General features: G+C 50.5%; 1 protein-coding gene across 2 annotated transcripts in view; it reads left to right on the top strand.

Moving 5' to 3' along the window:
- GLRA1 (glycine receptor alpha 1) overlaps positions 1 to 14,675 on the top strand; it is a 76,013-nt gene that overhangs the window by 60,335 nt on the left and 1,003 nt on the right. For both annotated transcript variants that reach the window (XM_066341738.1, XM_066341737.1), the window contains exons 5-8: positions 65 to 147; positions 1,684 to 1,821; positions 4,025 to 4,239; positions 9,243 to 9,389. In XM_066341738.1, the coding sequence (XP_066197835.1) occupies positions 65 to 147; positions 1,684 to 1,821; positions 4,025 to 4,239; positions 9,243 to 9,389 (583 nt within the window). The remainder of the gene's footprint in view (positions 1 to 64; positions 148 to 1,683; positions 1,822 to 4,024; positions 4,240 to 9,242; positions 9,390 to 14,675) is intronic.

Below are 14,675 nucleotides of genomic sequence, written 5' to 3'. Positions count from 1 at the left end.
AGAATGAAGGGGCAGCTTCCCGGGTCTGTGGACCCAGCCTCATTCTACTCCCTTCTCTTCCCAGAATCACCCTGACATTGGCCTGCCCCATGGACTTGAAGAATTTCCCCATGGACGTCCAGACATGTATCATGCAACTGGAAAGCTGTGAGTCCCTTACATGAGGCCTCTAGAAAGAACCAGACTCCCCTATCCCTATGGGACGGGCAGAAATTCCCACATGGCTGCTCCCAACTGCTGGACCCCAGGAGATTTCTGTAATAGCTCAAAAGACCAGATGAGGGGCGTGGCTCTTAGAAAGCGCCTTAGAACCACAACTCCCTCGGGCTATCTGACAGAAGCCCAGCTCTGGAGCCAGCAGCCTTCTCCGACAGGCACTGTTCCCTGTCCCTTGTGAGCATGCTCGCCAGCAATGAGGGAGGATAGCTTGAATAAGTCCTGGTCCTGAGCTTGCCGGAATGCTTGCTCCAGCAGAGGAGGTGGAGGCCTGGCTAACACAGGGAAACAAGCGGTAAGTGTGCTACTAGAAGCACAAGACAGGGTGGTCCCATGGCAGAAAGAGGGCTTTTCTCTGATTGAGAAGGAGAGACAATATTGGGAGAAGGCTTTATGGAGATCAAGAGAACCAGGATTTTAACAGATCAGGTAGGTAGCTGGATCCTTTGATTGTAAAGCCAGCAAGCAATCTAATTTTTTAAAATGTTTTTAATTTTTTTTTTTATTTAAGTGAGAGAAGGGGAGTTAGAGACAGACTCCTGCATGTGCCTCAACTGGGAACCTCCTTGCAACACCCATCTGGGGCTGATGCTCTACCCATCTAGGGATGATGCTCACAGCTGAACTATTTTTAGCGCCTAGGGTGAAGGCTCCACAGAGCCATCCTTAGTGCCCAGGGCCAATGCACTCAAATCAATTGAGCCATGGCTGTAGGAGGGGAAGAAAGGAGAGAGAGAGAAGGGGGAGGGAGAGGGGAGGAGAAGCAGGTGGTCATTTCTCCTGACCAGGAATCAAACCTGGGACTTCAGTCGGTACTCTACCACTGAGCCAACTGACTAATTTTAAAAATATAACCAAATGGAAGGATGTGGAGGTCCCTCGTGGACTAGCAGGAGAAATCTGAACTACAGAACCCAGGGCGGAGCATGCAGGCAGCAAGAAGCAATGGGCCTTCCCCTTGGCGCACCTCGGCTGAGGGAAACCAGCCAACTCCGCTGCACCTTTGTGACTTCCCTCAGGAGTCAGAGTCCTGCTCAGAGAATCTGATTGGTCTCTTGAGTCACCACATCCCACTTTGGCCCCCACATGGTACCCCACCACGACAGCCTACCCTAGAGTCGTGCCCACAAGGCAAGTCTGCTGAGAACAAAAGAGTGAGCCTGCCAGGACGGTAGGGGCACAAAGAGCAGAGGCAGCTGGACTTGACCGTGGAGGAGAGGGGAAGGGGGCACAGGACGAGCTCAGGCAGGACGCTGGGAGAGGTAGGAAGAGAGGGAGAGGGCTGTGAGGTACATGTAAACAAAGAAACCAGTTGTAACCTCCTTCGTGGTGGAGGGGGAGCAACATGGTCTCACGAGTTCCCTCACGTGTCTGATGCCTCTCTGTCTCTAACCCTAACCAACCCTGACACGCCTCGTTGTACGTGTCTCTGGGTGGTGACTGCCCCTTCTTCTGATCCCATCCCAGTTGGATATACCATGAATGACCTCATCTTTGAGTGGCAGGAGCAGGGAGCCGTGCAGGTGGCCGACGGGCTCACGCTGCCCCAGTTTATCCTGAAGGAGGAGAAGGACTTGCGATACTGCACCAAGCATTACAACACAGGTAGGAGCCCGGGCCGCCGCCCCCGACCCCAGCCCTCGAGCAGGGCCCGCGGTCATTCCAGCCATTCATTCCATCATCGCCTCAACGGATCTGCTGAGGTACTCACTACGGACATAGCTCTGTGCTTACTGCTAGTGCCTAAGAGAATATCCTTTGATACCAAGGAGTGGCTCCGACACCTCCTTCCTGTGAGTCCCGGGGCAAATAACTAAGCTCGGGCCACACGTCATTACAAAGAAAGCTGGGGGTACAGTCTTCATTCCAGGCAGAAGGAAGAGCTGCTAAGGGGGGACAGCTAGCTGTCTCTGTCACAGAGGGCCTGGCATTCCTGCCAGGGCCAAGGCACAGAGAATGCTCACGTCAGACCTCAGCAGGAGGGAGCTGATGGCGGAACCGGAGATCAGTGCAGAGCGAAGTCGGAAAAGGCCCACTGGACTGCGGGCTCCGAGAGAGGAGTAGGGAACCACCACGACTGAGTGAGAGAGGAGTAGGGAACCACCACGACTGAGCGAGAGAGGAGTAGGGAACCCCCACGGCTCCGAGAGAGGAGTAAGGAACCACCACGACTGAGCGAGAGAGGAGTAGGGAACCACCACGACTGAGCGAGAGAGGAGTAAGGAACCACCATGACTGAGTGAGAGAGGAGTAGGGAACCCCCACGACTGAGTGAGAGAGGAGTAGGGAACCACCACGACTGAGTGAGAGAGGAGTAGGGAACCCCCACGGCTCTGAGAGAGGAGTAGGGAACCCCCACGGCTCTGAGAGAGGAGTAGGGAACCACCACGACTGAGCGGGAGAGGAGTAGGGAACCACCACGACTGAGCGAGAGAGGAGTAGGGAACCACCACGGCTCCGAGAGAGGAGTAGGGAACCCCCACGGCTCCGAGAGAGGAGTAGGGAACCACCACGACTGAGCGAGAGAGGAGTAGGGAACCCCCACGGCTCCGAGAGAGGAGTAGGGAACCACCACGACTGAGTGAGAGAGGAGTAGGGAACCCCCACGGCTCTGAGAGAGGAGTAGGGAACCACCACGGCTCCGAGAGAGGAGTAGGGAACCACCACGACTGAGCGAGAGAGGAGTAGGGAACCCCCACGGCTCCGAGAGAGGAGTAGGGAACCCCCACGGCTCCGAGAGAGGAGTAGGGAACCCCCACGGCTCCGAGAGAGGAGTAGGGAACCACCACGACTGAGTGAGAGAGGAGTAGGGAACCACCACGACTGAGTGAGAGAGGAGTAGGGAACCACCACGACTGAGCGAGAGAGGAGTAAGGAACCCCCACGGCTCTGAGAGAGGAGTAGGGAACCACCACGACTGAGCGAGAGAGGAGTAAGGAACCCCCACGGCTCTGAGAGAGGAGTAGGGAACCACCACGACTGAGCGACTGAGCGAGAGAGGAGTAGGGAACCACCACGGCTCCGAGAGAGGAGTAGGGAACCACCACGACTGAGCGGGAGAGGAGTAGGGAACCCCCACGACTGAGCGGGAGAGGAGTAAGGAACCCCCACGGCTGAGCTCGCGCTCTCCCGCGGGGCTGAAGGAACTCAGGAGAAAGAGGGTTCTGCTGGGGGAGACCTCCCACTGAGACTCCGTGGAGGAGCAGGGGGTCGGTTCGGCTGGTTGCGAGGAGGAATAAGGATGCTCCCGGCAGAGGGATTAGCAGGACCCGCTGTGCAGACATGCTCGAGGCAGGGGATGCGTGTGGGCGGTCCGGTCACAGTCACGATTAAGGTAAAGGAAGGAGGGAAGTGGAGTGGGAAAACAGGCGGACTCAAGAGTGTGACCTTTCCCTGCAGGTAATGGGGACCTTCTTGTATGAGCAGAGAAGGAAACGGAGGTTTTACAGAGGGAAGTAACAGGATCAAGTCCCATGTTTTGGGAAGAAAACTGGAAGCAGGAAAGAGAATGGTCCACTTAGGCCCACTCTTGGCAACAAAATAGTGAGGATGAGGAGGATGCAACAGACATTGCTGAGCACATAATGATGCGTGAGGACTGCGCTAAGTTCTCTGTAGGCACCATCTCATTCTCTCATCACGTCCCCATGAGTAAACACGCGAGGTGGGTACCATCCTCACCATCCTCATCGTCATCACCATCATCATCATCACTATCCCCGAATTACCGTAGACGGAACTGTTCGGACCTCAAAGTCTTGATCTCATCCACTAGGCTACTTTGCCTTCTCGCTCTAACTCCTGGCAGGTAAATTCACCTGCATCGAGGCCCGGTTCCACCTGGAGCGACAGATGGGCTACTACCTGATCCAGATGTACATCCCCAGCCTGCTCATCGTCATCCTCTCGTGGATCTCCTTCTGGATCAACATGGACGCCGCGCCGGCCCGCGTGGGCCTGGGCATCACCACCGTGCTCACCATGACCACCCAGAGCTCTGGCTCCCGAGCATCTCTGCCCAAGGTGGGTCCCGCTGCCCAAGAGCGCGGAGTGCCTGGACGGGTCCGGGGGACACGCACCTCCCCTGCCTGTCTGAGACCAGGGCAGCGCAAGGAATTAGTCACTATCTCATCTACTGTGCTTGGCGGGGCCCGCATTCTGATCTGCCAAAACCTTTCCTCCAGATTTAACATTGTGTTCAATACAAATGCACAAAAAAAGAAAAAGAAATAAAAAAGAGAGAAGAGAAAGCAACATTATGCTTAACACAGTCGCCAGACATGTTTGCTCCATTCTCTACCAACATGAGACACTCACTCTGCTCCATATGCTACTAACATCCAACTTCTTCCTTCACTTTTAGTGCTGAGTACACGTCACTCCATTCGCCATTCATGGTTGATACTTGCTGTTGGGGATCTCCAAGACCACCCCCGTGTTCAGAGATTTGCTAGGACTCACAGACTCAGCATCCAGTGGTACTCAAGGCTGAGGCTTCTTACAGTGACGTAGTCAGGATACACAGCAAGATGGTGAGGGGAAAAGACACATGGAGAGTCTGCAGGAACGCAGGGGCAGGCTCCCTTACTCTCTCCCTCCCTCCCTCCCTCCCTCCCTCTGTTTCTCCCTTTCTCCCTCCCTCTTTCTCTCCCTCCCTCCCATGAGGGATCACATAGACTCCTCTTACCCCAGCCACAGAAGGCAGCACAAGTGTGAGATGTCTCTGCCCAGAGAGACAAGAAGAGAAATTTTTCTGCGGTTCATTTGAGACTCAGTATCGAAGGTTTCACTGGGCACTGGGTGCTAAGCAAATACCAAAATTCCAGACTCCTAGAAGGAAAGCGGATGTTTAGCATAAACTATATTGTTTGTACAAGCACTCTAGACACCCTTATCAGTTAGGGAAAGTGGGAACCCCCCCCCCCAAATCCAAGTGCCCAGATGTCCTCTAAGGGCCAGCCTTGCAAGCAGGTTCTTTATGAGATAGCGACCTGGTGCCTGTTATGTTAACCCTTTTCTGCACAGATGCAATCCAATTCTTATATTTCTAAAGTTAAACACCACATTCTGCTATACTCCCTACTAACTCCTGAACCATATGCTGCTCCATTCACTATGAACCCCAGACACATTGCACTCTGCTTACTGGTAACAACAGATACACATTCTGCTTCATTCATTCCACGCTAGACACAACATTCTGTTCCACTCTTCTAATACCAGCCACAGCCTTCCACTTCACTCCTTACTGACAGCAGACTCTCCTCCTCCAGTCACCCTCACCATAAGTGCACCATTCTGCTCCTTTCATGGTTAGCACAAGACCTCACCTTCTGCTCAATTCACTTCCAACGTCAAACAGAACATTCTGCATCATTTACTATGAATGCCAGACACCATATACCCCTCCGTTCACCATACTTAAGATCCATCATTCTGCTCCCTTCGCTGTGAATGCTGGATGCCTCCTTAGGCCGTGCTCTCTTCTAATAATGCTAGGCACTGCTGTCTCCTACATGCCCTGTGTTCCTGGAGACACACTCTGTTTGAACCACTCAACCCTGGATGCATCCTTCCACTCTGCCATTAATGCCAGACACCATGCTCTGTTCTCTCCAGCCTTTTTGCTAAATGCAACATGTTGCACAATGTCCAATTAATGCCACATTTAACGTCCTGATAAAAAAAAATGAAATAATACAAAATGAACATCATAATACCCTTCACGTGAATTCCAGTTGTTATCATTTTGCCTCATTTACTTTCTCTCTATATAGACAGACAAGTAGGTGAGTAAGTAGGTATAGAGATGCAATTTTTGCTCAAGCATTTAAAAGCTAAGACATAATGCCGATAAAGAATAAGAATTACAGCCTGACCAGGCAGTGGCGCAGTGGATAGAGCATCGAACTGGGAGGCAGAGGACCCAGGTTTAAAACTTTGAGGTCAGCAGCTTGAGTGTGGGTTCATCCGGCTTGAGCACGGGCTCATCAGTTTGAGCGTGGGGTCGCTGGCTTGAGCGTGGGATCATAGACATGACCCCATGATTGCTGGCTTGAAGCCCAAGGTCACTAGCTTGGGCCCAAGGTCGCTGGCTTGAGCAAGGTGTCATTCAGTCTGCTGTAGCCCCCCAGTCAAGGCACATATGAAAAAGCAGTCAATGAACAACTAAGGTGCCACAATGAAGAATTGATGTTTCTCATCTTTCTTCCTTTCTGTCTGTCCCTCTCTTTGTCTCTCCTGTCTCTTTCTCTGTCACTAAAAAAAGAGAGAGAGAGAGAATAAGGATTACAATGAAGCCCTGACCCAGTAGCTCAGGTGGTTAGAGCATCGTTCCAATACCCCAAGGTTGCAGGTCTTATCCCCGGTCAGGGCACAGACAAGAACTAACCAATGAATGCATAAATAAGTGGAGCAACAAATCAATGTTTTCTTTAGTTGTTTAGACATGGTTTCCTTTAGTTCTTTAAATATATTTCAAATAACTGATTTAAAGTCTTTATTGAGTCTGAAAATGTGGATTTCCTCAGGGGCAGCTTCTTTTGACTGATTTTCTTCCTAGGAGTGGGCCAGTCTTAGTGAGTCCATGCTGCTATAACAAAGTGACACAGACCAGGCGGCTCATAAACGTCCTAAGTTCTTTCTCACAGTTCTGAAGGCTGGGAGTCCGAGATCAGGAGCCATGGGCAGGTTCTAGTGAGGCCCCTCTTCCAGGTGCAAACTGCTGACTTATTATTGTGTCCTGACATGGAAAAAAACCTAGCTAGCATTACAGCCTATTCTTACAAAGGGCACAACTTCCATGCAAGAGGGCTCCAATTTCCATGACAAAATTACCTCTGAAAGCCCCACCTTCAAATACCATCATATTGGAATTGGGATTTCAATATATGAATGGGGGGCAGGCACAAACATTCAACCCATCACAAGGCCCATTAATTTCTTGTTTCTTTGCATATCTAAATTTTTTTTTATGAAATTGCACAATTTACAAAACTTAACGTGGCATCTCTGCAAATCAGATTCTCTTCCCTCGTGATTTGTCGTTGCTGTTCTTGTCTGTCCAGTAACTTTTCTAAACTCATTCTGGAATGTTTGTATATTCTTTGTTGTGTCAGGACATTTGTATTGCTAGCTGTGTGAGCAGAGACACTTGAAGTCTTTGCTCAGTTCGTTTGCCGCTTAGTTAAAAATTAAACAGAAGTTTTCTTAAATGTCTTGAACCTATAAATCTCCCAGCCTTGGCTTAGAGGCTGTGTTAGGATACAACTTCAACCCTCGGCTGGGCAGTTTATAACTTTCCTTGGCCTTCACGTCCTGCTTGCTGAGCACATCAAGGTAGCCAGAGCTGGGCACTGAGGGCCTTCTCAGGTCTTCCCTGGGCCTGCGCAGGCCTACACATGCACACAGATCTCCAGAAATATGTCAGCCCCCTATGGACACTCCCCCCAGCTTTTTCTTTTATGTTTTTTGATCAAGGTATTGTTTGCCTCCACTGTTACCAACTGCCTCAGGCTGACCTGACGTGCAACAACTGTTTTGTTCTCAGAAAATGCCCCCTGAGAAAAGGCTGTTGACACTGTGCCAGCCACAAGTCAGATGAAGTGAAGACAGCCTTGTGAGTGGGGTCTTTCGGTGAATCGCAAGTTCGGTCAAATAATGACAATTCTCTGGGAAGGGGGCTTTGAAGCTCCAGACTTTTCTGCCCCATCAGTGGCTGCCAAGGGACCGTTGTCACTGTGCTTGCAAGCCGCTGGTTTTCAAGGCTGAGCTCAGGGAGGGTGGACAGAAATAGGGTGATTTAAAATACCACAAAGCCCCAAGGGAAGTTAAAGCATATGTTCAGGCAAAAACTTGCACACAGATGTTTACAGCAGTATTGTGCATATAAGCAAAAAGGTAGAAACAACCCAAATGCCCATCAACCAATGACTGGATCAACAAAATGTGGTATATCCCTACAACGGAATAGTATTCGACCATTAAAAAACCGAAATTCTGCCCTGGCCGGATAGCTCAGTTGGTTAGAGCATTGTCCGAAAGCACAGAGGTTGCTGGTTCAATTCCCAGTCAGGGAACATACAGAAACAGACTGATGTTCCTGTCTCTCACTCTCTCAAATCAACAAAATAAGCACTTAAAAAAATAAAGAAAGAATGAAAATGAAATACTGATGCAAGCTACAGTATGGATGAACCTTGCAAATACTGTGCTAAGTGAAAGAAACCATTCACAAATGTCCACACATTTATTATTCCATTTATATGAAATGTCCAGAACAGGGACATCTAGAGAGACGGGAAGTAGATTACTAGTTGCTCAGTACTGGGGGTAGGGAAACTGGGGCCATAACGGGCTGACAGCTAAAAGTTACTAGGATTATTTGAGGTGGTATTGACTGTGGTGATGGTTGCACGCTTCCTGTGAATGCACAAAATCACTGAGTTGTACACCCTGTGTGAATTGTATGATAGGTGAGTCACATCTCAATTAGCTGTCTTTTTAACATACTACAAAGCTTGCTCTTCTTACTGAGATCCAGCTGTCTTTCTTACATAAATAAATGCTCACAGGATTGCTGGTGGTCTTTGGCTAATTACCAGAGTTCTGAAAAACAAAAAGTTGATCCTGACCATTTTTGCTGGTTCTCTTGCTGCTTTTATGGAGAGTGTTTCTGAAGATCTTACGCCACAATTTTCACTGACCTGCTCCACTTTGACATTAGGCTCAGCATCCTGTTCTGATCACCCTTAGACTAAACACAACCTCTGTTCCACAAATGACAGTGTGGGTCCCCCGCCCTCCTCTCTGGGCCCCATATTCTGTTTTCCCCAATCTTCTTTCTGTCCAGTCCTCTTCTGGATTTCTCCTGTTTTCCTCTGCACCCTCCCCCCGCACATCCCTGGGTGGAGGGGGCAGCAGTGGGGGACGAGGGGAGCAACTGAGAAGCAGAGAACCTTCCCCCACACCTGGTACTTCACTCTCCTCGCCCTCACGTCCCTGTGTCCTCCCCCCGCCCCCCGCAGGTGTCCTATGTGAAAGCCATCGACATTTGGATGGCCGTGTGCCTGCTCTTCGTGTTCTCCGCCTTGCTCGAGTACGCCGCTGTCAACTTTGTGTCTCGGCAGCACAAAGAGCTGCTCCGATTCAGGAGGAAGCGGAGACATCACAAGGTAGGCCTCTGGATCCCTGCCTAAGGAGGGACAGCTGGTGGGACACGGGAGAGCCCCAGGCGGCCTTGTCCTGTGACGCTTGTTTCACTGGACCATCCTTCTCAGTGGGTAAGGCAGGCATGACATAGGAACTAAAGTCGAAGACGCCCTAGCTTCCTCTCCCATAAATACTCCATGGACCAGGTCTGTGGGTGGTCACTCTTTCGACCGTAATAAGACTGCCGAAATCATCAGGTTACAAGTGAAGACAGAACTGATGGAGAGCAAATGCTGAAAGGCCCAAGGTCATAACTAGCTAAACTCCTGACGCATAGCAGGCGGAGATGCTGTTGGGGTTGTCTGCAAGGCTGCGTGACGTCAGCGGGCTGGTTCCGGAGGGCACTGCGCCACCAGAGCTGAGATCTCAGAGTAAAATGTCCACATTCCAAGAAAGCAGCATCAAGCACAATCCTCCCCAGAGTGATTCTCTCACGGAGGGATCAAAAAGGAGTATTTGGCAGGATCCTCACTGAAAAGTCACCAACCACAGTGAGCTCAGAGGCTGTGTTCCAACCAGCCAATGCCACTGGGGAGCGTGCAGCCTGCGGGAGCAAACTGGCCGCACACCTGGTCTGTAACTAGCTCTCTCACAAGGCTATCCAGTACAGGTGGGCGGGTTGTAGCCACAAGGGCCCCTCCCCAAAGAGGCATTCTTCTCTAAGTCACACCGCAGTGTGGACCGTATCAGCCAGAGGAAAGGATTCCAGTCCACATGCCCAGGAGAGTCTTGCCTTTCTCAGATCTGCACAAGGAAGCTGTGTGTGCTAGCAAAGGCCATGTTCTGGTTAAACCCAGTTTCTTTCCTTCTGTATGGTTTGTAATCACAGTCAATGATGTGGCTGTTTAATGCTCTAGTACCTAACACAATGCCTGATACATAGTGAACATGTAATAAGCATTTGTCGAGCAAATAGACAAAGGAAGAAACACACTAACGAACAAAGACAGAGAGCCTGCCTGGAAGTTTTTGCAGACACAGATTAGGACAACCAAGAACGCAAACACTGTGACCTATCAGGCCACTCCACACACCGGCTGCACACCAAGGCCCCACAAGCGTTCGACCGACCTATTAAAAATAGCTAAACACTGAGCTGCGCCAAAGGACGCTCTATGACAAAGGACTCTGCCCCTTTCGCTGTCTTTGGTGTGGGACTTCAAGGTATCCTCTTGCTGGGCCCAGTGTTTCCCTCTGTAACACGGACTAAAACGGGAATGGGGTGGGGCACGGGGTAGGGGTGAGGATTAAATCAGATGCCAAATAGCTTTAAGTTTCGCCCTTAAGTGCCAGGGATGAAAGTGATTGCATAGGCATACATTTCCATCTGTACGTTTCTTAAACATGAGCCATCTGATTCGATCAACTTCTCACACTTTACCATCAGCAGGAGGCAGATATTCCGAGACAAGATGTCCATGGGAGTTAAGATATAACCCGCACTGAAAGAGAAAACTATCTTGGGTGCAGCAAGCCAGAATGGGCTTGTTCAAAGCCTTGTGGTTTTAGTCCTTCATTACGGGTCCATTGGATACCCAGCCTCTGACTCTTAAAATAATCCAAGTAAGAAACTGACCAAATACAACTATCTCTGGGATTTACTTTTTATTTTTGCTTCTTTCCCTGTGGGCTAGTGGCTTTCTGCTAAAAGGTGGTTACTACGTTTTGTTCTGTTTTTTTGAAGAGACAGACACTTATTGGGTAAGACTACTAGAGTATGCACTGCACAACTCCAGGGGGCGCTATTTGTATAGACTAAAATAGGAACGGAGCCCCCTGCAGATGTGTAACATGGTGGGCCTATAGTCCATTCAAAGGCTGCCGCCACCCTCGCCAAGTCCCTGCTATTTTTACACACTAGAGGAAACCAGACGCGCTGTCTGGCCAGCTGGAGCGTGGCTAAGGCTACTACCCAGAGTCCATCAGCTTCACCTGCGCGGTTCCCGCTTGCTCCCTCACGGCTTGTGAGTGCTGGAAACGCTCTCAGAGAGCACCGTCCACGCCTCCCCAGCGAGGAGGCGCTCAAGCACTCTCGAGCTCTCCTCACAACACCAGCCATACACCAGCCATACAGCATTAGACACAGATAAAAATAGTCCCGCATTTACTGGTTCTTAAACAAGAACTAAGATTTACCCTAAGGCGGAGATCAACAACTAGTAACCAGAGGTCAAATTCAACATGTAAATATCTTTAATTTCACCAGCAGTGTCTTAAAAATCTGGAATAAGGGGCCAGCATTTTTTAAAAAATCACACTTCTAACATCACTCAAAAAAATCACAGCCTCTAGACCCACTGCTCGCACATCCCACGAGTATGGTGCGCTGGGGATGCCTTGGGGTAGAGAAAGCATTCTCCAGTTTACCACAGTCTCTTCTAACTTGGGAGATTTTTCAGCCCAGCTCATGTCATTACTCACACTTCTCCTGCCCGGACCCTTGCGTGGATTTCGATTAGTACCTTGTTCCTAAGAGTTCTGAACTTGGCGCAAAGGTCAGAAACGCCAAGGACGCAGGGTTGGACTTACCATAAAGAGCCTCCTTTGGAGTTAGCCCGTTTGGTGGGGCTGCAGAAACCTCCCTTGAGCATGAAATGTGCAGAGGGGATTTTACAGCCCCGACCCAGTGAGTCGAGTGGAACGAACTAACTACACCTGAGTTTCTGAGGGCCCAGCTGGCTCCAATACAGCTCGGCATTCATTTCCTGCCATCTGCTGGGCAGAACAGGAATGACAAGCCTTAGTTCAGCAGTGTCCAGAGAATTTCCCTTCTCCCGGATACAAGGTGAAATTGATAAGTCATCTAACAGATGGGGGCCTTCACCCCTTCCACTCCCACCTTTAGCAGATGAGGCAGAGAGTAATTCACCCAAAATTGTCTAGGAAGTTAATTAGGTGCTTCCCCCTACATAACTAGAGGCCAGGGAAAACCTCTTCCAACACCCCACCCCACAAACAGCAAGGGCAGGTTTACAATGACAAGCAACAGAGTCGGACCCAGCCCTTCTTCTAGGTACAGGGTCCAGCAACTTGGCCAGCTTCTCCAACTCCTGCCCTTGGCCCTGGCACAAACTCTCTACTGTTGCCGCACTCGTTGACAAACACTTATTGAGCACTAGTGTGTCAGTCACTATTGCACGCCTCTTCCCCCACTTCTGCAATGAGGACGTAGGACTGGATTCATTCATTCATTCATTTGCCAAAGATTTCTTTCTTCTTTTTCAATTGAATTTATTGGGGTGGCATTGGTGAATAAAATTATATAGGTTTCAGGGTACAATTCTATAATGCATCCTCTGTATCTTGTCCTGTGTTCACCATAACAAGTCCCATCGCCTTCCGTCACCATCTATCCCCTCTGACCCTACTACCTCCTGCCAAAGATTTCTTGAGCATTTATTTGTATGTCCCAATCCTTCTGGTGCTGGTGCTAAGATTACAACCCATTTATTAAAAAAATAAATAAAAAGGCTAGGACTAGTAAAGATATACAAGTAGCCTCACTGGTGGTGGCGCAGTGGATCAAGCATCAACCTGGAACGCTGAGGTTGCTGGTTCAAAACCCTGGGCTTGCCTGGTCAAGGCACATATGGGAGTTGATGCTTCCTGCTCCTCCCCCTCTTCTCTCTCTCTCTCTCTCTCTCTCTCTCTCTCTCTCTTATCTCTAAAATGAATAAATAAAAATAAAAATAAATTTAAAAAATTTAAAAAAAGATATACAAGTAAACACTCACCAAACGTTCACTAAGTTTGAGCTTATGCCCAGGACTATGCTCATGCTCCCTCTGCCCACCATATGCTGGGCACACCTGCCACTTCTGTTGACCTTTCTCTGTCGCACTGTGCAGCCCTGCCACCCTGCGTAAGCTCGCTACCAAAATGCCTGCCACCCTCACCCTTCACACGTCCACTCAGTATTGAGAGGTCAAAGGACAGGACAGACTTTTACCTCTGTGTTCACGGAGCTTACAGTCTAATGAGACAGGCAGACATCAATCGAGAAATACAAAGTGATAAGAGCTTTAAAGTTGCAGTGGGAAGCCCTGACCGGCTAGCTCAGTGGTAGAGCATTGGCCAGGTGTGTGGAAGTCCCAGGTTTGATTCCCGGTCAGGGTACACAGGAGAAGCGCCCATCTGTTTCTCCACCCTTCCCCCTCTCCTTTCTCTCGATCTCCCTCTTTCCTTCCCACAGCCAAGGCTCCGTTGGAGCCAAGTTGGCCCAGGCGCTGATAATGGCTCCAGGCCTCTGCCTCAGGCTCTAGAATGGCTCCAGCTACAATGGAGCAATGCCCCAGATAAGCAGAGCATCGCCCCCTGGTGGGCATGCCAGGTGGATCCGGTTGGGCACATGTGGGAGTCTGTCTCTCTGCCTCCCTGCTTCTCACTTCAGAAAAATAAAAATAAATATTAATTAATTAAAAAAAATAAAGTTGCAGCAGGGATGTCCAGGGACCTATGAAGCACATAGCAGGGCACCTAGCCTGTCTCTGGGCTCAGGGAAGGCTCTGAGGAAGCACTAGTTCAGTGGCAGAGGCGTGGGGAGCAGGGCTGGAGTGAGGAGGGTGCTCAGGCAGAGAGGACAACCGGAACAGGGGCCCGGAGTTACAGAGCGGGCACACGGCACTCTCAAATACATGGCCATGTTCCAGGGCGACTGGAGCAGAGAATGCCGGGTCGGGAGTAGCACAGGGTGAGAGACTGGAGAAGACAGGATTCTGTAAGGCCTCGTCCACCACGTGAGGCTTTTAGTTATCCTGAAGCCAGTGCCAGCTTATTGAAAAGTTCCAGGCAAAAGATGACCAATAAGGTTTGTGTTATACGAGCCCAGATGGGTTGGGGGTAGGCGCCGGCTGGGGGCAGTAGGGAGACCAGGCTGGAAGTCAGCACAAGCCCAGATGGTGGCCGCAGGAAGCTCCCGCTGTCTGGAAGGGGAACGTGAGCTGAGACAGCCCCAGAGCCACACTGAGCCAGAACTCAGCCAAGAGTCCTGTGCCACCTGGGCGCTCATAGGGAGAAAGCAGGCAGTAGGGCCTCCCTGGCTCTCAGCAAGGCAGCACAGCCACGGCTGGGGAGGGAGAAACGAGTAGGATGAGGGCGCAGCATCTGGGGAGCAGGCATAGGGCAGGGAGGTGGGGCGGGGCGGCACAGGGACCCGCAACCATACTGGCAGGTGTGCAAAGCCTACGGTGCGGGAGAGAGAGAAGCCTGTGAAGGTAAGTTGGAGCCCCAATGAGGAAGGGCCTTGAATG

Source organism: Saccopteryx leptura, chromosome 6 (assembly GCF_036850995.1).
Source record: "Saccopteryx leptura isolate mSacLep1 chromosome 6, mSacLep1_pri_phased_curated, whole genome shotgun sequence".
In the NCBI taxonomy this organism is placed as follows: domain Eukaryota; kingdom Metazoa; phylum Chordata; class Mammalia; order Chiroptera; family Emballonuridae; genus Saccopteryx; species Saccopteryx leptura.
The sequence above is the reverse complement of the archived record's forward strand: the minus strand, read 5'-3'. Positions and strand labels throughout refer to the sequence as shown.